General features: G+C 42.3%; 1 protein-coding gene across 1 annotated transcript in view; it reads right to left on the bottom strand.

Annotated features, from left to right (window-relative positions):
* SPECC1 (sperm antigen with calponin homology and coiled-coil domains 1) overlaps positions 1-24041 on the bottom strand; it is a 98066-nt gene extending 74025 nt beyond the window's left edge. The window contains exons 1-3 of the mRNA XM_023764858.1: positions 23990-24041; positions 17439-19018; positions 1799-2006 (exon numbers count right to left, since the gene is read on the bottom strand). Coding sequence (XP_023620626.1) covers positions 1799-2006; positions 17439-19018; positions 23990-24041 — 1840 coding nt within the window. The remainder of the gene's footprint in view (positions 1-1798; positions 2007-17438; positions 19019-23989) is intronic.
* Positions 24042-25291: the final 1250 nt, after the last annotated feature.

Below are 25291 nucleotides of genomic sequence, written 5' to 3' on the forward strand. Positions count from 1 at the left end.
TGTGTCTGTGTATTAAGTAGATCTACTATGGCTTCTAATCTCTAGTGCAGGACAATGTCAGACTCTGTTCGTGATTGACCCTGAGTACCCTGTTTGTAGCTATTAGCAATCCATAGCTTGTGGCTCCCTCTGCTGGGACTGGGTGCCTTTGGAAAAGACCAAGATGTGCACCAAGGTCTGCTTTTGCTAGCCCTAGGCCCAGAAGGGAGCTATTTATGTTTTATACAATAACTTTGTTTGCCAGTGTCTTTGTTTAAAAAAAGCCCCTCCCATCAATGCTGGACACCTGCTTGCCCACATAACCCTTTTCCTGCATAACAGGTATTTTTAAACATTTCCCATAGCCGCCTGATCTGCAGAACCTGCCTCACCTGCAAGTTTTTAACTTTTCTCACTCACTGTGTTGCCCTTGAGCCATGCAAGCCCAGCACCCACTGAGAAGAGTTTAGTCCTTTCCTGATCCTGGAAAATGTGATTGCAAATTTGTCTGCTTTTTACTTTACAGTAATGCTGTCCACTATGTTTTTTGTGTGTGGTTTTTAATTGGCTGTTACCGCATGAAGCTACAAATTTGGCCGTTTTTCCACAGCTTCATCAAACACCACAGACTTTACTTTTAGCACCTTCTGGAGCAATCTCCTGTGCAGACTGGTGAACTTCCTCTAAGTTTTGGTTAACATTGAATGACTCAATGAACACTGCTGATTTGCTAAGACTGAATTCACACCCAAGAGCACTAGAATCGGGTTTCAATAAAGCTGGTCTAACACACCTGTTTTCTCCACAAGATGCATCACAGCTTTTCTGCACCTTGGGACACTACACAGCATTTGGGAACTACACTTGGGGTTCATTTCAAACAGTGAAAGCACCAACAAAAAGCACAAAAATGCAAAAATCATGGCACTAAGTAAACCATGAAAAAGACTTGTTTACAGTGGGAGAGGTGAAGTGAGAAGGTGTCACCAAGTTCAACCTGAGCTGGGGTGCACTTTGGGAGACTCAAATTTTTCACTGCCCTGCGCACGTCTGCAAATGACCGTGGAGGTGTCGCAAACTCTGATTTTGAAGTTACAAATAACTTCTGTCAAGTGGGTGAACTCACAAATATGGATTCCATGAATGATCAGTTTGACCTATGTATGCTATTTTTAGCAATGGTTAGTGTCACTAAAAGATCTATGCATTAATTCTTTTGTTACAAAAGCAAAACACATTAAATGAGATCATTTGATAAGACTTAATCTGGACAAAGCAGGCAATATTTGACTGATCATTTTAAACATGTCTTTCCCTATTCAAAGCAGACAATGACTTTGTAAATAAGCCATATACTAGTGCCTCTTCAGTGACAAAATGGCCACCTTTTCAGTTATTTGATATCCTACCATCAATAGGACACATGCTGAAAGTGTTTTCCGACACCAAGAGCACACACTGTTCAGATACTCTATCTGTCACCCACCTTTTTAGCCATCAATCCTGAAAGAGGACACATTGTTATGCCTGACGAGTGTGTTCAGCAGTGTGGCTCACACACAGTATACCTAACACCCCACACTGTTGACTCACGTACAACAATCTTTTCTTCTACATCACCCAGTTTTCAACTTAGTTTAAGAGATTAATTATTCTGTCTTTTTAATTGCCATTCTTCTTAGGAGATTATAGAACATTTAAAAGAAAGGCTTTTCATAAACATTCTTACATACCATCTCCCAGTTACCCACTGCTGCTGGTTTCTTTTATATCCTACCCACTCCTGATTGACATTTCATCAGGGCTTGATTTCACTTACTTTCTAGCTCACTGATGAGTTGATTATTATGTAACTTGACAGCTCGATGCTGTTCCACCTGATCTTCCAATTCAAATATGGTTTCCTTCATGTCTTTAATCTCTGCATCACTCTCTGATGCTTTCTCTTGTAGTTTTAGGCTGGTTCTGCTCAGCTGTTCTGCTTGATGATCACATATCTCCTTCAAGTAAGAATAATCCTTCTCCACCTAAAATAAAAGGAAAGTTCCCTGGTCAATGTAACAGGAAAAAGTTCTCCACACATTAGCACCAGGCTCCTCAACACAACAGCAGAGAAAGCGCTTGGCACATGCCACACCTGGCAGCACAGACACAGCCAAGGCTATAAATACGCAGAGAAATGTGATACATACACAAGGACAAACGGGTGGATTCTGTACCCCTTTCTACCAACATAAAGAAAGCTACGCATACTTAGATATCCTCCTTTCAGGCATCTGGGTAAAGCAGCGCTTCACACTGGGAGGCTGGGGCGGCTGCCTTACTTCACATCTGCTGTGGAGCAGCGCCGCCTGCTGGGAAGCCAGGAACAGCACCCTAAATCCTGACATCCCCAAATCTCTTTCACCATCAAATACTTGTGGCTACAGTGGTTTCTCTTGGAGTTATATAACATTAATGTCACAGAGAACACCAGTTGAAGGCACAGAACATAGAAATGTGCAGGCACCAGACAAAGAAAAGTTGCACAGCACAGAAACTCATTTTACCTTTTCAATTTTTAATCATTAAACATTTAATGTGCAGAAAAGCACCAAAAGTGATGAGATAACCATACAGACTTAACAATGGTGAAATTCTGCCAACATTTATTAAATCTTTTTACTTTAATAAGATTTGTTAAGACCTCAACTTTCTCCCACCCTAGAGAGCAATATGCATTATTCTAAAATTGGTGTGTGGTCATTCCTTCCGTGGTTTTTATACATAAAATTTTTACACAGATGATGTTATAGTATACTATGCTTTTACAGTGTGCTGTATTATACTGCATTATATTATATGGTAATGTGTTTTTGCCCTGTATTATACTATGTTTATTATGCTTTTATAACTTGTTTTTGAGATATATTCATACTGATATACATTGCTCTAGGTCATTACTGCAAATGCTGCACAGCATTCCACTGTCTGAATATACTAATTATTTTATTATTATGAACTGTCCCTCTTCTATAGTCTTTCAATTTCTATTACCAAATAGTTGTATATTTACCAGGTATTGTAAGCCTGATTGATACCTAACAGATTTTTTCCTAGATTTGGAGGGGTTTCCATATACAATATGTTTTTTCCAAATGTATTTCATGTGCAAACCTTCTGGCTGTACACTCTATGGAGACAGGGCCCTGTATGCTTTCTTCACCTTTCTATCCCTATGGTCAGCCCTAATGAATTATCTGACAAATGAACGAACAGTGAAAGGAAGTATTGCACTGTTTTTCAATTGGGAGGTTGTGGGAAGAATAAAAAAGAAAGGGAAGGAGAGAGAGAATAAGAGAGAGTGCAACATGGGAAAGAACCAGAGTACATTGCCTACGTTAAGGGTGAGTATTTTCTGTGAAACTTGTTTCAATTATAAGGTGTGGTTCTGTGTCACAATACATGTCATTGTAGGTTGCTGTCATAAGTTTGAAAGCTACTGTAGTTCATGAAAATGACTAAGGGTGGGGACCTGGAGCCAGACTGCCAGAGTTTAAATTGCAATACTACCTGAGAGAGCTGAAGGGACAGCCACCAGGGTCCCCTGCTGAGTCCCTCTCCCACACGGCTCACAGACACCATCTTTCCTGGTGGAACACTCCCCTCCATACGGGAATGCACTAGCCCCCCTGCCCCTCCAGACTCTCTGTCCTCCCACCCTGACAAGCTCACACCCTCTCAAAGAGTGAGCCGCCTGAACCCATGGTGTAGACCAGGGGTCCTCAAACTGCGGCCCGCCAAAAACATTTATTCGGCCCGCTGGGTGTTTTTGCTGCCGCTGCCTGTCCGGCTTAGCAGCCGACTCGTCCCGGGCCCGCAGTGCGCATGTGTGGAATGTCTGAGGGACAGTGAACTGGCCCCCTGTTTAAAAAGTTTGAGGACCTCTGGTGTAGACTTTCTGGGAGGCCTCTTGAGGACAAGCTCAGGGGTATCAGAGACTGAGTTGTGTGTCTCTGGGGTGGGACCCTCCCCATGCTGGACAGGTGCTGCCCCCTCACAGGAGACCTACTAGCCCAGGGGTGGGCAAACTTTTTGACTCGAGGGCCACAATGGGTTCTTAAACTGGACCGGAGGGCCGGAACAAAAGCATGGATGGAGTGTTTGCGTGAACTAATATAAATTCAAAGTAAACATCATTACATAAAAGGGTATGTGAAATTAAATACATATTTGATTTTAATTACACAAATGTGTTTACATAAGTAAAAACAGGTAAATAAACTAATTTGCCAATTTTTAACATACACATTTGGAAAACTAACTTTATTATATCACAGACTTTTGGTTTTAACAGACACCTCCTTGCTAGAATTAGCCTTTTGATCAAGGTTTTACTATACCAAAAAAACAAAACAAAACAAAACAAAACAAAAAAACCACAAATACATGGAGGCTAAATAACATGTTACTAAACAATAAATGGGTAAACAAGGAGATAAAGGAAAAAATAAACAAAAGATACCTTGAGACAAATGAAAAAGAAAACATAACAACACAAAATCTATGGGACACAGTGAATGCAGTCCTAAGAGAAAAATTCATAGCAATACAGGCCAACTTCAAGAAACAAAAACAATCTCAAATAAATAATCTAACCTTATACCAAAGGGAACTAGAAAAAAAACAACAAAGCCCAAAGTGAATAGAATGAAGGAAATAATATATATCACAGAGAAAGTAAACAAAATGGAGTCTAACACACAATTCAAAAGATCAGTGATATCATGAGCTGGTTCTGTGAAAAGAAATAAAATTCATAAACCTTTAACCAGACTCATCAAGAAAAAAAGAGGACCCAAATAAATAAAATAAAAAATGAAAGAGATGCCCTAGCCAATGTGGCTCAGTAGATAGAGCACTGGCCTGTGAAACAAAGGGTCCCAGGTTCAATTCCGGTCAAGGGCACATACCTTGGCTGTAGACTCCTCCCTGGCCTGGGTCCTGGTCGGGGCATATGCAGGAGGCAACCAATCGATGTGTTTCTCTCACATTGATGTTTCTCTCTGTCTTTCCCTCTCTCTTCTACTCTCTCTAAAAAAAAAATCAATGAAAAAATATCCTCGGGTGAGGAATTAAAAAAAAAAAGGAAGACAACTGACACTTTAGAAATACAATTAATTAAAAGAAAATACTATGGACAATTATATGCCAACAAATTAGAACAATCTGGAAGAAATGAATAAATTCCTAGAAACATACAAACTTTCAAAACTGAATCAAGAAGAAACAAAAAATCTGAACAGAAGAATTATCTCTATATATAAAAGGCCAGTGACTAACGCCATCACGACCATAACAATCTAACTACCAGTCGCTATGACACCCACTGTGGCCAGTGAACCAGCCTGATCCGGGCCAATCACCCCCAACACCCAAATCAGGATGGGGCCAGCCGGCCAACCGCCTCGGCTGGCAGAAATTTGGGGTCCAGGGACCTTGGAGTTGCTCGGTCTCAGTCTCGGGCAGCTGCGTGGGCAAAGCTCTCCTTTGGCAGAAGTGGACCCAGGATCAGGGCACTGGAGTCAGGGATGGAGTGGGGAGGCTTTCCTGGTGGCCACAGCAGTCCCCGCGGGCTGCGCACAGCACCTGGGCGTCTGGCCCTGGTCGGAACAGCGGCAGGAATAGGGGCCGCGGGGCGCAGGGGGCAGTGGCACACAGGAGCCAGGAGGTGCAAGGCCCGACGTGGGCTCTTACCCCACCCGCTGGGCCCAGCAGCACCAGCAGGTGGGCCATGATGTGCAGCGAGGTGCTGGGTTGCAGACAGAGGGGAAGTGAGCCAGGAGAGCAAGGCCCTGCTCCAGACAGAGCCCCGAGTGGCTTGGGCAGGGCCGGAGCTGGAAACCCTGGTGGGGTGGGCGGGGCTGCAGCCCCATGCCTTTTCGGCCTTAGCCTTGGAATTCAGAGGTCAGCCCCACTTCAAGAGAGAGGAAGTGGCAAGGCCACAGGAGGGATAGGAAATGTTGTGGCCATCTTCGGGAAACACAGCTGCCACAGATAATCTTTGGTCTCGATTCTACAGAAGAGGAAGCTGAGACTCAAAGAAGGGAGCCTTCTGCAACACCTCACCCACTTCTCAGACCTGACCCTGTGCAGCATTGTTTTCATTGAAAATAGAGGATCCAAAATGTTTTTACATCTTTGCTATTTTAGGGAGGAAAGAATTTAGCACAGGGAATTGGTGCTTGGGAAATCATCGGAAAGCTGGAGGAGTGGGTATTAGGCTGGGCCCCCAGGAAAGACTCCCTGCCCAGCAGGAGGAGCTGCCCCTTCAGCCACAACTGAATTCTAGGACACTCTGGCACAGCTGTGACCGGGGAATCAGGAAACTGCTGTCCTGCAAGTGTCACTGGGCACTGCCTCTGCCACAACTGCCTGTGCACAGCCTGGATTCTACTGCAGAAAACCTCCACATCTCTGCAAACATGATCACCAGCAGCAAACAGCCCAAACTGTGGGAAGATGCCTCTGCCCCACTTCTTCCTTCAAAATATTGTGCAAGCACATCCAATCGGCAGAAATGAATTCATATCCAGAAACCTAGCTGCAAAGGAGTTTGGGCAATTTCAGACTTTTGTCTAGGAGTGAGATCTTGCCAATGTACCTCATGTGCCTGGTATTGATAAAAATGGGGCCTGGCTGGTGGGGCTCAGTGGTTGAGTATCAATCTATGAACCAGGAGGTCACGATATGATTCCTGGTCAAATTTTGGGCTTGATCCTCAGTAGGGGTGTGCAGGAGGCAGCTGATCAACGACCCTCATCATTGATGTTTCTATCTATCTCTCCTTCTCCCTTCCTCTGAAATCAATAAATATGTTTTTTAAATGGGGTCATGCTGTATATATGTGTTATAATGACTTTTTCACTTCATAGATCACTAATGTCTTTCCTGTTAAAACCATACTTAGAGAACATTATTTATCATTCATTTTAATTAATCTCAGAGAGAAGAAGGTAGAGAGAGAGAAACATTGTTCCATTGTTTCCTGCACTCACTGGACTGGGTATTAAATCTGCAACCTGGGCATGTGCCCTGACTAGCAATCGATCCACCACTTTTTGGTGTATGGGATGATGCTATGCTGGTACCCTGACCCCAAATTCCAGCCTCCAGAACTGTGAGAAAAATACATGTCTGTTGTTTAAGCCACAGAAATTTATGATATTTTGTTATGGCTGTCTGAGCTGACTAATCTATACTAATAAAAGGGTAATATGCTAATTAGATCGGGTCGACCTGACATCTTCCGGTCGTCCTTCTGGACAAAGCCACAGTGGTGGGGGCGGAGGCAGAGATGATTAGGGGTGATCAGGCCAGCAGGGAAGCAGTTAGGGGCGATCAGGCCAGCAGGGGAGAGCAGTTAGAGGAAATCAGGCAAGCAGGCAGAATGGTTAGGGGCAATCAGGCAGGCAGGCAGGCTGGTGAGCGGTTAGGAGTCAGCGGTCCCGGTTTGCAAGTCTGACATCTCCTGAGGGTGTCCAGGATTGGAGAGGTTGCAGGCCGGGCTGAGGGACACCCCCCCCCCCATGCACGAATTTCGTGCACTGGGCCTCTAGTATACTATAAGGCCATAATAATCAAAACAACATGGTACTGGAATAAAAACAGACATATAGATCAACAGAACATAACAGAGAGCCCAGAAATAAATCCACGACTATATGGACAATTAATATATGAGAAAGGAGACAAGAAGATACAAAGACAACCTATTCAATAAGTGGTGTTGGGAAAATTGGACAGATACATAAAATAAAATGAAACTAGACCAGCTTCTTACACCATATACAAGAATGAACTCAAAGGATTTAAGACTTTAATGTAAGACCTGAAACCATAAAAATCCTGGAAGAAAACATAGGCAGAAAAATCCCCAACATTTCTTGCAGCAATATTTTTTCTGATATATCTCCTCCAGCAAGAGAAATAAAAGAAGGAATAAACAAATGGAACTACATCAAACTTAAAAGAGTTTTTGCACAGCAAAGCAACCATCATCAAAGCGAAAGGACAATCTACTTGACTCATTGCCATCTAATAAGAGGTTAATACTAAAATTTATGAAAAAGTCATATAAGTATCCAAAATTTATAAGGACCTAATACAACTCTACACCAAAAACAACAACAACAATCCAATTAAGAAATGGGAAGACAACCTGAATAAACACTTCTCCAAAGAGGACATACAGATGGCCAACAGACATATGAAAAGATATTCAACGTCACTAATTGTCAGAGAGATGCAAATTAAAACCACAATGAGATATCACCTCACACCTGTCAGAATGGTGATCAACAATAAATCAACAAACAACAAGTGTTAGCAAGGGTGTGAAGAAAAGGGAACCCTCGTGCAATGTTGGTGAGAATATGGATTGGAGCAGCCACTGTGGAAAACAGTATGGATGTTCCAAAAAAAATTCAAAAATGGAACTGCCTAATGACCCATCAATTAACTTCTGGGAACATATCCAAAGAAACCCAAAACTCTAATTCGAAGAATATATGCACCCCTATGTTCACTGCAGTGTTATTTACAATAGCCAAGATTTGGAAGCACCCCAAGTGCCCATCAGTAGATTAGTGGACACAAAAAAACTTGGTGCATTTATGCAACTGAATATTACTCAGCCATAAAAAGAATGAAACCTTACCATTTAGAACTGCATGGATGGACCTGGAGAGCATTATGCTAAGTGAAATAAGCCAGTCAAAGAAAGACTTGATGGCATTTTTATACACCAATAATGAATTCTCAGAAAGAAAAACTAAACAAACAATCCCATTTACCATTGCAAAGAAAAAAAAATTAAGATACTTAGGAATAAACTTAACTAAGGAGGTAAGTGACTTGTACTCAGAAAACTACAGGACATTGAAAAAAAGAGATAGAAGAAGATATAAACAAATGGAAGAATAAACCGTGTTCATGGATTGGTAGAACTAACATCATTAAAATGTCCATACTACCAAGGCAATCTACAGATTCAATGCAATCCCTATTAAAATACGAACTGTATATTTCACAGTGCTAGAACAAATACTCCAAAAACTTATATGAAACCAAAAAAGACCCCAAATAGCCACAGCAATCTTGAGGAAGAACAAGGTTGGAGGAATCACAATACCAAATATCAAGTTATACTACAAATCCACTGTAATCAAAACAGCCTGGTACTGGCACAAGAACAGGCATATAGATCAATGGAACAAAACAGAGACCCCAGAAATCGACCCAAGACATTACGCTCAATTAATATTTGACAAAGGAGGCAAGAAGTGGAGTCAAGACAGTTTCTTCAGTAAATGGTGTTGAGAAAATTGGACAGATACATGGAAAAAATTTTAACTAGACCACCAACTTACACCATACACAAGAATAAACTCAAAATGGATAAAAGATGTAAATATAAGTCATGAAACCATAAAAATCCTAGAAGAAACTATAGGCAGCAAAATCTTAGACATCTCTCATAGCAATATGTTTATAGATACATCTCCTAGGACAAAGGAAACTGAGGAGAAAATAAATAAATGAGATTACATCAAAATGAAAAGCTTCTGCACAGCAAAAGAAACCATCAACAAAACAAAAAGGGAGCCCATTGCATGGGAGAATATATTTGGCAATGATACATCTGATAAAGGGTTAAAATCCAAAATATATAAGGAACGCAAACAAACTTAACAAAAGGAAGACAAACAGTCCAATTTAAAAATGGACAAAGGACCTAAATAGACACTTCTCCAAAGAGATGGCCAAGAAACATATGAAAAAATGCTCAAAGTCACTGATCATCAACGAGATGCAAATTAAAACGACAATGAGGTATCACTTCACACCTGTCAGAATGGCTACCATCAGCAAATCAACAAATAACAAGAGCTGGCAAGGATGTGGAGAAAAGGGAACCCTAGTACATTGCTGGTGGGAATGTAGACTGGTGCAGCCATTATGGGAAGCAGTATGGAGTTTTCCCAAAAAATTAAATATGGAACTGCCATTTGGCCCAGTGATCCCACTTCTAGGAATATATCCTAAGAGACCTGAAACACCAATCAGAAAGAATGTATGCACCCCTGTGTTCATAGCAGCACAATTTACAATAGCTAAGACCTGGAAACAGCCCATGTACTCATCAATAGATGAGTGGATAAAAAGGCTGTGGTACATTTACACCATGAAATACTATGCAGCTGTAAAAAAAGAAGCATCTCCTACCCTTTGAGACAGCATGGCGGGACCTGGAGAGTATCATGCTAAGTAAAATAAGTCAGTCAGAGAAAGACAAATATCACATGATCTCACTTATATGTGGAAACTAAGTAACAAAATAAACTGATGAAAAAAAATAGATCCAGAGACATAGAAGCATAGAACAGACTATGGAATCTCAGAGCGATGGCAGAGGTGGGTGGGTGGGAAGAGGTCAACCAAACACCTTGTATGCATATATGCATAATCCATGGGCACAGCAATAGGGTGGTGAAGGCCTGGGGTGGGGGATGGAGGTGGGTTAGAAGGAGTCTATGAGGGAAAAAAGAGGACATATGGAATAATTTCAACAATAAAGATTTAATAAAAAATAAAAAATATTTTTATTGGGCTTACATTAAAAATAATAATAATATTGTACTAACTGTGTATAGGGCCGGGTGGGTACTTGAAATACTGGGGGACCACTCTGTAAAGTATATGATTGTTGAATCAGTATGCTGTACACCTGAAACTAATATAGAATAATAATGAATGTAAACTGTAGTAAAAGAAAAAAAAAGCAAGAGTTTGGGATCAGACCTAACTTGAATTCTAGGCTTTGTTAGTTAATTAGCCTAATAACTTATTCTCAGCCTCAGTTTTCTGAACTGAAAAAAATTAAGATAATGACAGTATTTATATCATGAAATTATAAAATTAAATGATCCAAAGGCTCTAAGAGTGCTTAGCACATATAGAGCACTAAAATATTAGCTGTTATTAAAATACTAGAGGCCCGGTGCATGAAATTCGTGCACTTGGGGGGTGTCCCTCAGCCCGGCCTGTGCCCTCTGGCAGTCCGGGAGCCCTCGGGGGGATGTTTGACTGATGGTTTAAGCCCGCTCCCCCTAAGGAAGCTGGCAGTCGGACATCCTTAGCACTGCCACGGAGGCAGGTGAGGCTCCCGCCACCACTGCTGCACTCACCAGCTATGAGCCTGGCTCAGGGCTTCTGGCTGAGTGGCACTCCCCTGTTGGAGCACACTGACCACCAGAGGCAGCTCCTCATTGAGCATCTGCCCCTTGGTGGTCAGTGTGCGTCATAGCGACCGATCATTCCGCAATTCGGTCAATTTGCATATTAGCCTTTTATTATATAGGATGATGATAAATATCATTTTTTTAACATATGGATATAATTAAAGCAGCCTCTCTCCTAATTCTGTTGCAAGTTTCTGACATTCATTCATTTATTCATTCAACAAGTATTTATTAAATACCTTATATATGGAAGAAGTCACGATGTTAAAATTATATATAATATGAAAGTAAATAATCTTGGAATGATTGCCTGAGTAACTTTACTATGAGTAAGAATGTGTGTTATTTTTCTCGTGTTTGTTTTTACATCTAACTTGGCTACTCCAAAACTCCTGCTTAATTCCTGGCGCTGTTCTGAAGAAATACTGCTGATGGAGAGCCCTGTTTCATTCTGGCCTAAACTTGAACTATTTGTTTTGCAATGCTGCTACACCAGGGCGAGGAGGATCTGCTAGTTTAGTGTACACTTTTGTTATGGAAAAAGAAAAATGGCTGTGGACATCTCCAAGAGGGCAAAAATGTGTATCATACTTTGGGAACTCTCTAGGAGACCCTCAGTGCTCACTCAGGAGGGATAAATGCTAGGGTGACACCAGGCTTCAGAGACAAGTCCCACAAGTTAAAGAAAAAGAATGGTATTCAGGTCTGACTTCATGGAAGGTATTAATACGTGTAAAGAGAAAACTAGGGCCCTCGGAAGGAAAGGGGATCAGCTAGGGAAACCCAGAAGGGGAGAGGTGTCATTGGGCCCGTGCGGGGAAGCAGCCCCCCCTCCTCTTATGAGCTACATGGAAGACCAGGGAGTTGAAGCACAGATTCTGTGATTCTGGTCCTACTAGCAAGCCCACCCTTACTCAAACATCGGATCTCTCACTGTCAAACCCTCAGGTTGAGCTCCCGTCAGGTTGAACCCTCTTCACCTGGGTTCAAGAGTAGAGCCCTACCAGAGGAGCAATCCAACAGTTGTGCCAACACGTGACTGCCATGTATTCTGGGCCACGTGATGGCATAGCTGACCTAATAAAGGAGGAATGGGCTTTCTGGTTCTATAGTTGATTCTTCTTAAGCTTTAGCTCCTGCTGCACAGCAGACTTCAGGCTGAGGCCTGGGACATTTCCTGGGGCAACTGCCCACCTCGAAGGCTTCCAGGTGAGGGACCTGCAGGCCTTCCCTAAGCTGCCTCAACATGCCTTCTCTTGACTTGCGTGGGAGAACAGGAAAACAGGCTCTGTTTACACGTTTCTTACATGCTTTCTTCCCAGCATGAAGTCATAGGCTATTTCACCAGGAGCTGACATGATTGTCAGCCAAATGTACTGGAGAGAATGGGGGGAAGTGTCTCAACTGAAGATAACTGAAATGTTCAGGTTTTCAGCTTAAACAACTCAATCTTAACCAACTTTTCCAATAGTATCCAGTCCATGATTCATAGGGAAGTGATCCCTAAGTTCCCCTCAACTCTACCAAAGAGATCCACCAACACTCTGAACTCCTCTGAGGCGATGGGGATGGGCAGGGGGCTTCACACAAGTGATCCGAGCTGATGCAGACATGCTGGCTGTTCAGGCCATGAGACAATGACCCCACAGAGCTGAAGGTCTCTCTAAAGCAGTGACACTATAGTTGAGACCTAAAGCTTAAGACAGGACCAGGCAAGTGAAGAATGGGGAGAGGGTCAGGGAAGCAAAGAGAGAAGAACACTTTTGGCAGAGAGAGCCCCCACTTCCTTCATCTGATGCGAGTTAGGACAAGAACTCGGCGTGGCTGGGCCCAGGCGGGGAGGACGGTGGTGCAACCAAGGCTGGAGGTGTAAGCAGAAGGCAACACAGGGCTTCGCGCATTGGGTGGAGTGTTTGGTGCAAAGGGGAACTGTGCAGGCATTACACACATAGGAGATCTCTGTGAGCACTTTGTGGAGAATGAACAGGGGTAGGGAAGAGTGAACATGTGGAGGGAGTTCTGTCGGAGGCTGAGGCAAATGGCGCTCTTCCCTACCAAAAGCCATGCTCCCTTTTTTCTTACAGAGAATCCCAATTTTGTTCAAGAGTCAGGACATGATCTTATGATTTCAAGGAGGGTGGATGGGGGAAGGTGTGTGACCCAGTTCTGACCACATATAAAGGGAGTTGCTGCGGGGGCTCCTGCCACGCCTCCTGTCCGCCAGGACTCTGAGGACGAGATGCTGAAGATGCTGTGCTCCCTGCTCCCTTGGCAGGAAGGCGGAGAGAATCGCAGAGCTGCCAGCCCAGAGTCCTGACATCAGGCAGCCCTGACCACAGCTACCAACTGCCTACCTCCTGGACTTCTGATTACGGGAGCGAAGTGAACTCCGGTTTGCTTAGGCAACTGACACTAGGAGGTTCTTGTGTCTCACAGTCCAAAGCATCACCTGGCACCCTCCTCATAGATCACCTGTATTTAAGCCAGGTTCTCAGGTCTCAGCCCTTCAAGAAGTCCTGTTCTGCAATCATGCCTACAGAATCATCTACTTGCCACACCTCAAATTCTACTCTAGAATTTGTCAGTGGCTACTCTAGTTTGGCCCAATGAGAATAGAAATGTGGAACATTTTACCTACTGACACATAAATTAAAATTCTCCCATTATTAAAAGAGAGATAGTATTTATAAAATATGCAATATGTATTTTCTTTTCCTACTAGAGGCCCCGTGCACGAATTTGTGCACAGGTGGGGTTCGATCGGGCTGGGGCCAGCTGGGGGAAGGGGATGCTGAAGGTTGGCCAGCTGGCCCCGCCCCCTATCAGGGCCAATCATGGGTGGGGCCAGCCAGGGGGGAGGAGCCATAGGGGGTTGGCTGGCCAGCCCTGCCCCCGGTCTAACTCCTAGTCGAACTCCTGGTCGAGGGGACAATTTGCATATTAACCTTTTATTATATAGGATATCCATTCATTCACCTAATGACTTCCTTTTCCAAATTCTTACCATCTTTTCATCTGTAAAATTACCATTAAACCACATCCCCAAGTATAAGGAAAAACTATTTCTTTCACAAAGCAACTACCTAACTGGGAAATCCTCATAGTTCTTTAAGCATTTTTTGCTGAGATTCAGACACAATAAAGGATGCATGTAGTAAACCTAAACTGTTAAAACTTATAGTATGGATCTAGTAGTTCTTGCAATTAGTTAATGATCATTTCACCTCTAGTTTTCCCTGACCGCTCACAGCAAGTGTGTAATCTCCTTACTCCTCTGGAAGAGACACTGAGTTTCTGTAGAAAGAACTAAATTTCTAAGGCTATACCACCGATAAGCTTTCAATCTCAGGGCAGAGGGGTGAAAATCAGTATTTTCTTTTAAAACTTCTAGGTTTCACGTCTTGTAAAAATTCTCTAACTTGAAATCAAGACCATAAAGGACTGAAAACTTGAAAGCTAAAAAACGTAACCCTAATTGCATTAGAGTCTGGAGAAACAATAACCCCAGACCCCTGAATGCTGCTGACTGGCTGGGAGGTTCAGACCTCAGGATTCTGTGGAATTGGCCCCTCCTCAAAGGTGTACAAAGGCATGTTGTACATGTGGGTATCAGAAAAGCTGAAAAGAATGGCTATATTAGCAATGAGAGCAAGAGAAAGCCTACAAAACATTCACACAATTATTTTAAATATTTTATGAATTTTGTATAAGGATTCATACAAATTTCAGACCCAACTGTACTGGGAGGGAAAAAGTACATTTTAAGGCTTTTCAGAGGCTCTCCGAACAATAGCTGAGTCACTAAGCTGGAAACATATACAGATTTACTAAATCTATTAGATTATGGGACGGCTTGGCATTGCCTTTCTTCCTCTTTGTAAATAGGTTACTTTGCTCCTTTCTCAGAGTATTCACCTTCTTGAGAATTACAGTGGATAAATGCAGAGCTCCAGGTAACAGCTGCTCATCACCAAGCAGTCTAATGCTGACTAATAGGACAGTCACTTTGAGTTATAGCTGAAAGTTCTATGCAAAAAATCAAGTGAAGCCATTGAGAACTGAAGAATCAGAATTGAACCCAGCTGTGCAAAGATGATTTAACACTAGGCTACATTAGAAAATCTGTTATTGTAGCCCTGGCCGTGTGGGTCAGTTGGTTGGAGCATCGTACCCTACACCAAAAGCTGGAAGGTTCAATTCCTGCTCAGGGCACATACCTAGATTGTGGGTTCAATCCCCGTTTGGGGCACGAATGGGAGGCAACTGATTGATGTTTCTCTCTCTTTCGCTCTTTTTCTGTCTTGTCTCTCCCTTTCTCTCGCTCTAAAAATCAATTTGAAAACATATCCTCAGGTGAGGATTAAAAAAAAAGAAAATCTGTTATTATTATTCACACCTCCTTAACAAATTAAAGAAGAAAAAACATTTTGATTACATAAAAACTATAAGATCATAGTAGATGTCCAAGATCTACAGCATAGATCTTACAAATGCATAAAATCTACAGTAGATGTAGAAAAATTCAATATCCATCCTTTTAAAAAAAACACAAAACTTTCTTAGCCAAACACTTGCATAACTCAATTAAAGGTATACAGCAAATGCCCCAACAGATATCCTTAATGACAAAATGTTGAAAGCGCTCCCTTTAAATAAGGAACAAGGCCAGAATCCTTCCACTATCACCCTTCCCATCAACACTGTACAATAGAAAGGGGCCTGCCCAGGCCACAAAATTAACCGTTAGCCAAGTCGCGAGGACACAGGCTTTCCTCCTCCCCGTCAGCACTTTCTATCCTTCATTACAGTTTTGTGCCACAAGTGTCCCTATTCCCTTCTGCCTCATCATTAGAATCTGTGGCTGCTGGTGGATTAAATAAGCTTTCAATGTGCCTAGGAGGACTGGGTTTTACTTTCCGATGGTAACAGAAAAGGGCGGAAAGACTAGTACCAGTTACAGCTTCACTGCAACTGCAGATCAGTGTCCCTGTACACACAGGACAGCACAAAAGCACACACCTAGGGTCTTGATACACGTAAAAGAAACTCTATGTGACACCAACTTGATGTCAACTGTTGGGGAACAAGCACTCTCCTGATCTGCAGGGGGGCAGGCTGGGGTCATGTGTCTGCAGGGCGATCTGGCTAAATGTATTGAAAGGTTTTAAAAGGGTCATCCTCTGAAACAGGAAGTCACTGTCCAGGAATTTTTCCTAAGGAAATAATGAGAGATATAAAATATGTATTTACAGTATCAAAAGACTTGAAAAGAACACAAACATTCAACAACAGGCCACTAGTAAAGTACATACAAAATATTTACAGCATAGAATACTATCTGGTCTTTAAAATAATGTATCAAAGAATGATAATGACAATATGCTCAGAAAATGTTACATTTTTAAAAGTTAACAATGTGTACAAGGCGATTCTTCAAAAAAAATTTTTAACTTATGGGAAAAACACATAACATATATCAAGAAAATACCAAAATACTGGTAATATTATTACTTGGTGGGGAAATTTGGGGTGACTTTAATTTTCTGTTACAAGCATCCCAGGCATGCTGACAGACCTGGATAACTCTCACTCACTCTTCTTTGCTGTTTTTGTTTTTATTGATTTTTAAAGAGAGAGGAAAGGCGTGGGATAGAGACATGGAAACATCGATGAGGAGAGAGAATCACTGATCAGCTGCCTCCTGCACACCCCTTACTGGGGATTGTGCCTGCAACGCAACACAGGCATGTGCCCTGACCAGGAACTGAACCAGTGACCTCTTGGTTCATGGGTCGATGCTCAACCACTGAGCCACACTGGCCAGACACTCTCACTCATTCTTCAAGACTCAGCTTACTGTCACTTCTTTCAAAAAGTCCTCCTGCACTACCCTCCTTTACCCCACATATTCTGGGTGTTCCTCCTTGGCACACAACTCTGGGCTGTCCTTTACCCCTGCACCACACTGATGGATTTGATTCACTACATCCCCGCCACATTTGGAACTGCCTATAGTCAGAAACTGGGGGTGTTTCATTTTTGTATCTCCAACCTGTCTGGAATCTAACAGAATGAACATGACTAAGCAAAAGATTCTCTGTGCTCTTTGAATTTAAAGATCAAGGAGGGAAATGTTAATAAGGATGAGCAAACACTGATAAAGAGGTATCTCCTTACCTTGGCTAGTAGACTTGAAACATGTTTAATTTCACCATGTGCCTTTAGTAATTCTTGTTTGAGCTCAGTGCAAGACAGTTCCAGCTGATCTTTCTCAGCTCGAGCTACTTTCAACATTTCTTGAATTTCACAGCCCTCTGCCGTCTGCCCCATAGAACTGGTCTCTATAGCTTTCTGCTTCTCATTCTCCAAATAAGCCTTCAAAGACCCATTTTCAATCTTCAGCCCTTCCAAGGTAACTGTACACTCTTCCAGAGTTTGGGCCATCACACTACTGTTCTGCCGTTCCAGTTCTAGAAACCCGTTCAGTTTTTCGTTCTCTTCCTTCAGGTGTTGGATCATCTCTAAAGCCCCTTGATTTTCCTCCTCAACCTTTCGTAGGCTGCAGGTCAGCTGCTGCTGAATGCTGAGCAGTTTCTCCCTTTCGCAGCGGCCCTGCTCCAGGATTTCTGTGCACTTCTGCTCCAGCTCCAGGACCTTTCCTTCTTGCGTGCTGGGCTCCTCCTTCTTCACTCGCTCCTGTAAGAGATTTATCAGCTTCTCATTCTCATGACTGAGCTGCTCTGCCCTCTCTCGATGCTGATGAAAGGAAGTTTCCAAAATCGTCTTCTCATCCACCAGCTTCTCATTTTCGGCTGTCAATTCCTGCACCATTTGTTGCTGGTCTGATAATTCCTGTAAAGTAGCCTGCAGTTCTTCTGCTGTGCTATGATGGTTTTCTTCCATCTTTTGTATCTTCTCCGTAAGGGAGGCCAGGGACAGTTCACTCGCGTTGTTAGGGGAACTCCCAGTGGTAGAACACTTTGAACTCCTAAAGGGGTTGCTCGTGGAAGACAGGGGCCGAGAGGGGGTGTCCGCTGTGATGTGCTCAAAATCGGAGGCATCCGGTGACAAAGAAGCTTTGGTAACATCGCTACTTGAAGAGCCCGACGTCCGCAATACGGTTTGGGGGGTGTGTTTTTTATATTCATCTACTTCACCTGACACCTGATTCCCAGTCGGGCTTCCGAAACTTGACTCTTGGGTGAGGGATGTTGGACAGCTGCTCTCAGCAGTGTGACTGGACCCCCCCTCTGAATTTGGTGAATGCTCAAAATAACTCAGTTTCTCCTTCAAGGCCCGGTTTTCTTCCTCTAGATCGGCAAGCTCTTTCTGGAAATTCTTGTTCTTCTCCTCAAGAGCTTGTATCAACGGTTCAGAGTCACCTGCTGAGACTGATGTTCCATCCATCTTTGGGTCCAAAGCGTCGGTTCCTGCAGTGTTCAGAGTCCTTTTCTCCCTGCATTTCTTTAGTTCACTTCGAAGCCTGTTAATTTCACTATCTTTTGCTTTGGCCTCTGCCAAAAGCTCCCGAACTTGGGACTCGAGCACAGCCTTTTCTCCGCCTTCATTCTCTGGCCTGGGTCTTGTGGAAGTGGTCCTCTGGTGCTTGGTAGGGGTGGGTGTGCTGGAAGAAGTTGGACTAGACACCGATTTCTTTGGGTTGGTGGGACCACGTGGCACAGTTCTCTCTCTTGAGATAGTTGCCGAAAGTTCTCGAGGAGCTGGAATGCCTGTCCGTTTGGTTGCTGTCACAGACCCTAGAGACAAAAGTAGAAATCAATGAAACAAAGCAAGCACTTTATAAATGAAGCCCAAGCCACTTCAACCTGCGTGGCGCGGCAAACAGGAAGCTGTTGCCCTCCATCCACTTCCTCCTCCTCTAGATAACCACCCAGTTCTGACTGGGGTTTCTGTACCTCCTCCCACAGCCCCCTACTTGAGGGGAAGTGACTCAAAACAATCCCATCCCAGCCATAGTTGGTGGTTCAAGGCATGGGCACATCCCTCAACTAAGGAAAGGTTTTCTGGGTGAGCTTCTGAAAGACTGCTGGACATGAGTGAGAAATCAGTTAAGTCTGGGACTGGCTGGCAGCCATCCTGTTGTCAGGAGAGGAAGGTGAGAAGCAGAGTAGAAAGAAGACAACCCAAACCGTGGCAGCACTGTGGGTTTGCTAACTCAATCAACCCTCAGGCGTGGCCTATGGCTGGCCTTCCAATTACACAACCAAACAAATACCCTTCATAGAAGTCACCTTGCATTGGGTTTTCTTTAAGTTGCAACCTTGATAACCTATCTGAATTGATAACCTTGACAAATGAACAACAGTCTTTCAACAAAATAAACTTTCATATGAATTTTTCAATAAATACTTAAAAATTAATCATTAATATATTCAGACTAAGCACAAACTAATTAAGAAATCAAAAGACATAAATAATCCAATGAAAGACTGATCTGATCCAATGACCTATTGATTTTAACGTCAGTGGAAATGGTGTGCTCGTCTGTATCCATAAACAAGAACACATGGGAGAGGGGCATATCATCTATCTCTAAGGTACAGCTTTAAATGTTAAAGGGATTTATATAATATGGAAATGATATGGAATTTAGAACTTATAATGGGAAATGTAAGGAATTATCTTTTATTTTCATCTAGACTTCGACACTATAATCATTTTAAAATTTTCATCCATCCTATATTTAAGCTTTCATTTATACTATACATTAAAGACAATGTTGAAAAAAATTGTAGGGGTGAAACCCCAGACATCACTGTCGTATGATCTAGAAATGAAACCCACCTTAGAGGCTAAATGTCAATGAACCTGTTTCACAAACTCCAAGGCCACTGGATGTTACGGCTGCTGGCTGTGCCTTACGCAAGCACGTCCTTGGGCTGGAGGCCACCAGTCTCTCGGCCTCTACAGTGTAGGAAAGGCTGGGGCAGGGGATGCAGCCTCAGACTGGCGGCAGCTCCGGGCTGCTAAGGCAGAAGCAGAACCCAACACCGCACAGTAGCTCTAAACCCACCACCTACACTTACTCAGGCATGAGCTACCGCATAGCCATATTGAAGCGTCTTGAAATCTGCGGTGATGACAGCATTGTTGCTAACTCTCTGACATTTAAAACTTTGACATAATAATGGCTACACTGCCATAATAATATACCGGAAAACTATGGTTTTTATAGTAACTTTTCAAATTAAGTTACTCGAAAGCTAAGAGTACTACAATACACATCTAATGCTTCAGGTGTCCAGATGCCTCACTTGCAACCTACCCGATATGCAACAAAAAAAAGATTTATTTAATTATTCTTTTTTAATCCTCACTTGAGGATATGTTTATTGATTTTAGGGAGGGAGGAAGGGAGGTACGGGGAGAGACAGACAGACAGACAGGCAGAGAGTGTGATGTGAGAGAGAAACAATGGATCGGATGCCTCCAGTATGGGTGCTGACCAGGGATAGAACCCACAACCTTTTTTTTTTAAATATATTTTATTGATCCTTCACAGAGAGGAAGGGAGACAGAGAGTCAGAAACATCGATGAGAGAGAAACATCGATCAGCCGCCTCCTGCACATCTCCCACTGGGGATGTGCCCGCAACCCAGGCACATGCCCTTGACCGGAATCGAACCTGGGACCCTTGAGTCCGCAGGCCAATGCTCTATCCACTGAGCGAAACCGGTTTCGGCCCCACAACCTTTTGATGTATGAAATGATGTTCCAACCAACCGAGCCACCCAGCCAGGGCTAATTGTTCTTGTTACAGAAAGACTAAAATCACTAAGCAATAAAATGTTTTAGTAACAACAGTCCCCTAAGGTGAAGTAATCTTGGCCAGGACCATAATGAAAACAGAAAGATAATTAAAGTTTCACCACAACTATAATCAGACCAGGCAAAACTGAGAGTACAGGACTGATGATCACAGAGGTATTTGCCATGCCTAATAATGCTACGAAAATTAAGGTTCCTTTTCAATTACTGGTTTTGACGATGGGAAGAACTAAAATAAGAGAGATGAACTCTGTCATCATTTCCAGTGACAGTTTAACTCCTTCCTTTAGCTGCCAAATCTTAGTTTGTTCTCCACTTAGGTGTTAGTTAACTTTATTTAAATTACTAGGAATAATTTTTTTTACAATAAACCAAAGTACATTTATGAAACATATCCAGTTGTGGATTAAAAAACACATAATCTAGTTGAATTTTTTTACTACATCTGTTCTTTCTTCTCTCTTAAAGAAAATCCTCAGTATAATTGTTTTAGATTTTCTAAAAGATTTTTCCCATCTCTGTACACATAATTTCAGAAACTGCAATTAGCAGAGGTAAAGTTTAGAGAGTTGTTAAAATTCATCATCAGACCAAACTAAGGTTGGTACTTGGCTGCTCACTGCCCCATTTGGGGCCTAATTCTGCCCCCGACACACCCCGTCATGGGCACTGGTGGGTAAGAGTAAAGCGGTGGCAGTGCTCCAGCCCATGATGCAATCAATCATCAGGGCTCTACCCTCAGTCTCTTTCAAGCAGCCTCACTGCTGAACAACACATCCGGAGCCCTGAAACTGGGCATGCTACTAACACAATACTCCATGGCAAGAGTGACAGCAGAGTGGTGGGAAGCCCAGGGCCGAGGGAACCGGACTTCTGTCTCCTTCCCATCCTCATATCAGATCAGCACTTATTCCTACTGAGGCTGGTTGTCTGATGTAAGACGTGAAAATAAAAGCAAGCTCCACCCAACATAATTTATTGTTAAAAAATTGTTTGATTGCCGAAACCGGTTTGGCTCAGTGGATAGAGCATCGGCCTGCGGACTGGAGGGTCCCAGGTTCGATTCCGGTCAAGGGCATGTACCTGGGTTGCGGGCACGTCCCCAGTGGGAGGTGTGCAGGAGGCGGCTGATCGATGTTTCTCTCTCATCGATGTTTCTAACTCTCTATCTCTCTCCCTTCCTCTCTGTAAAAAAATCAATAAAATATATTTTTTAAAAATTGTTTGATATGTTACATTTTTAAAGGCCAAATGAAAATTTATATTATAGTGCAGTTAATCACAGATGCACCAAACTATGTAGTCATAGAGACACACCCTAGGAAGGAACATATAATATTGAGAACACGTGAGTATTAAATAGGTTGGACTTTGAGTAATTTTCCTGCTTCTTTATTTTACAGTTACATTTATACAATGAATTTTAAAAAAACAGGAGTGAAAAATCCTACCATAACAATATACAGAGAGATAAAGGTATGGTAAAAAGAAATCTTTTCAGAGAACATAAAGCACATTCGAAAATAACAATAGCATGATCATCTATATATATATATGGCTAATATGCAAATTGTCCCCATGGGAGTTCGACCGGAAGACCAGGAGTCCGAATGCTCACTATGATGTGCGCTGACCACCAGGGGGCGGCGTGGAATGAAGGGAGGCCCTGGCTGGCAGCTGGCAGCCAGGAAAGGAAGGCCCCAGCTGGCAGCCAGAAGGCCCCGATCAGCCCTGACCGCCAGCCAGGCCTAGGGACCCAGACCATGCACAAATTTCATGCACCGGGCCTCTAGTTTAAACCATAAAACAGGTGACACTTTTAAATAGTGATTTTTATGAATTGAAATAAAATATTTTCAGGCCCTTTTTAATGTCCTCATCTTACCCAAAGAATAAGCTACTGAGGTTTTTCTTTAGTAGGTCTTCTGTCTAATATGCACTGATGAAGGGTGACTTTCTGAAATAAATGATCAATCCTTCATTTATTCAACAAGAATTCACAGAGTACTTCTCGGTGGGAGATATAAATGAAGTTCACCATCTTCACATACCACACGATTGCTGCCTTGTCTCCTAGACACAAGAGAACTTGCTCATTCTGAGTCTAAACTATTAGGATATGTCTTCATTATCACTCTGCATAAATTTTTTTCTCAAAAAGTTCCAATAATTTCTGTAAGGTCAAACCTATTTTCCCCCCTTAATCATCAGCCTTCTCAACTTTTCAGTGGCAGCTAACTTTAAGTATCCATTCCTTCTTCCCTTCATTCTTTTTATTCATGTCTGACAGTGGCACTAATCATTTTTTAGGTTCCCCTATTCAAGGAACCCTAAAAACATATTTAAACCTTCCTTTCCCCTTCCTTTTTGCAACTAACCAGTCTGTTACTAAAACCTATGAACTATTTTTGGAAATGATTCCATATTTTTCCTTTTCTTTCATGATAAATCTAGTCCAGGTCCTCTGTCTACATTTCTGAATCACTCTCCCACCTCTGAGATATTCTGGGTCAAATCCCTTACATAACTCATTCATTTTTCTGTTCAAGAACCTGTACACATTTCTTCTCATCTGCTGCACCAATGTTAAACTTCTTCCCTTGGCTTTCAAAGTCACATATAATCTCTAATCAACATACCCAACCTTTTTCAACTTAGGTTTTTTTTTTCGCTCTCTAGCACACCCATTTACCTTCTAGCCAGTGTCCTCAATGTGCCCAGTACACTTGTGACTTGTTGAAATATCATTCCCTTTCCACTGTATTATTCTGACTGGCACTTAAACAAGCTTAATTCCTGCCAATTAAACACACACACACGCACCCTAAAATCCACATCTTCCTCTAACTAATACCTGATTTCTCTCTTTCCCCTCATAGCAGAATCCTCCAAAGACTTATGTTCACTGGTTGTCCTCATGTCCTCCACTCTCACTCACTCCCCTGCCCACTCCCATTGCACTGCCTGCTGAGGTCATCAATGACCCCCATGTGGTCCAATACAATGGATATTGTTCATCCTCTCAGCAGTTAGAACAATTTCTTCCTTTTGGAAACATGACTCTGATGTCACATTGTCTTGGTTTTTCTCTTAACCCAGCAGCTACCCTCTGTCCATCTCCTTTGCCTATTCCTCCTCCTCATGCTATATATTAGAATTCCTCGGGTCTACATCCTGTGCATTTTTCTTCTCTTATTACAAATATTTTCCTGGTGATTCTACTCAATAATCTTAAATAACACCTATATACTGATGACTCCCAAATTAACTCTTCTGTGGACCTCTCTGAGCAACATGTGAATATCAAACTACGTACTTGATAAGCATAAATGAATTATCCTCCAAATACTTCAAACTAAATAAAAGGGAAAATGGAAGGCTAAGAAAAAGTAAACAGAATGTGCAAAGGTCCTGGAGAACAGAGAGCCTGGCAGCAAAGGGTTAGAGGCTGATTTATACGGGGTGCTCAATGAAGGTCTCACTGATTGAGATTCAAGGTGATATACATCTATTAAAACAAGGTAAGGGTCCTATGAAAAAGAATAAAGATAATACAAGAGAAAGCTTTCAAACATTTTAACTAAGTTTGTCAAATTAAAAGATTCAAGAGAAGGGATGGGATGCAAACTTTCTGTAGAACAAAAGAAAACAAGATGGAAATAGAAAAGATAAACACAAAAGTTCAATCCAGCAGATCAAACAATCACTTAACAGAAATTACAGAAATACAGACCAATGGAAACAGAATGAAGGAAATTATCAAAGAACTGACATAAGAAAATTCCCCAAAGTTGAAGACCATGAGTTCAGAATTCATGTTAAGCAAACAAATGAAAAAGACCCTCATGGAGATGGATACATCTTTAATAAAGTTTCAGAACATCAAGAATGAATAAAAGTTTGGGGAAGGGTTGTGGACTGATGAGACTGGCCATCATCATTCATTAGCAATATTGAGCTCTAGAAGGCCATAAAGCAAAGGCCTTCAAAGTTCTGAGGGAAAATGATTTTCAATCTAGAATTCTATACCCAACTTAACTATAAATCACTCATCAAGGTGGAAAATACATTTTAAAACACGTAACGGCACAAAACATTGAACTGCCAACAGCCTTTCTGAGGAAGTTATTTGGGGACATGCTCCTGTAAAACCAGAAAGTAAACCATGAGGAAGAGGCTGGTCCAGGAAGCAGTGACGCTCTAAGAGGAACGCAGTCAGGGGAAGTCTCATCATAATACC

This window comes from Myotis lucifugus, unplaced genomic scaffold (genome assembly GCF_000147115.1).
Source record: "Myotis lucifugus unplaced genomic scaffold, Myoluc2.0 scaffold_355, whole genome shotgun sequence".
Lineage (NCBI taxonomy): Eukaryota > Metazoa > Chordata > Mammalia > Chiroptera > Vespertilionidae > Myotis > Myotis lucifugus.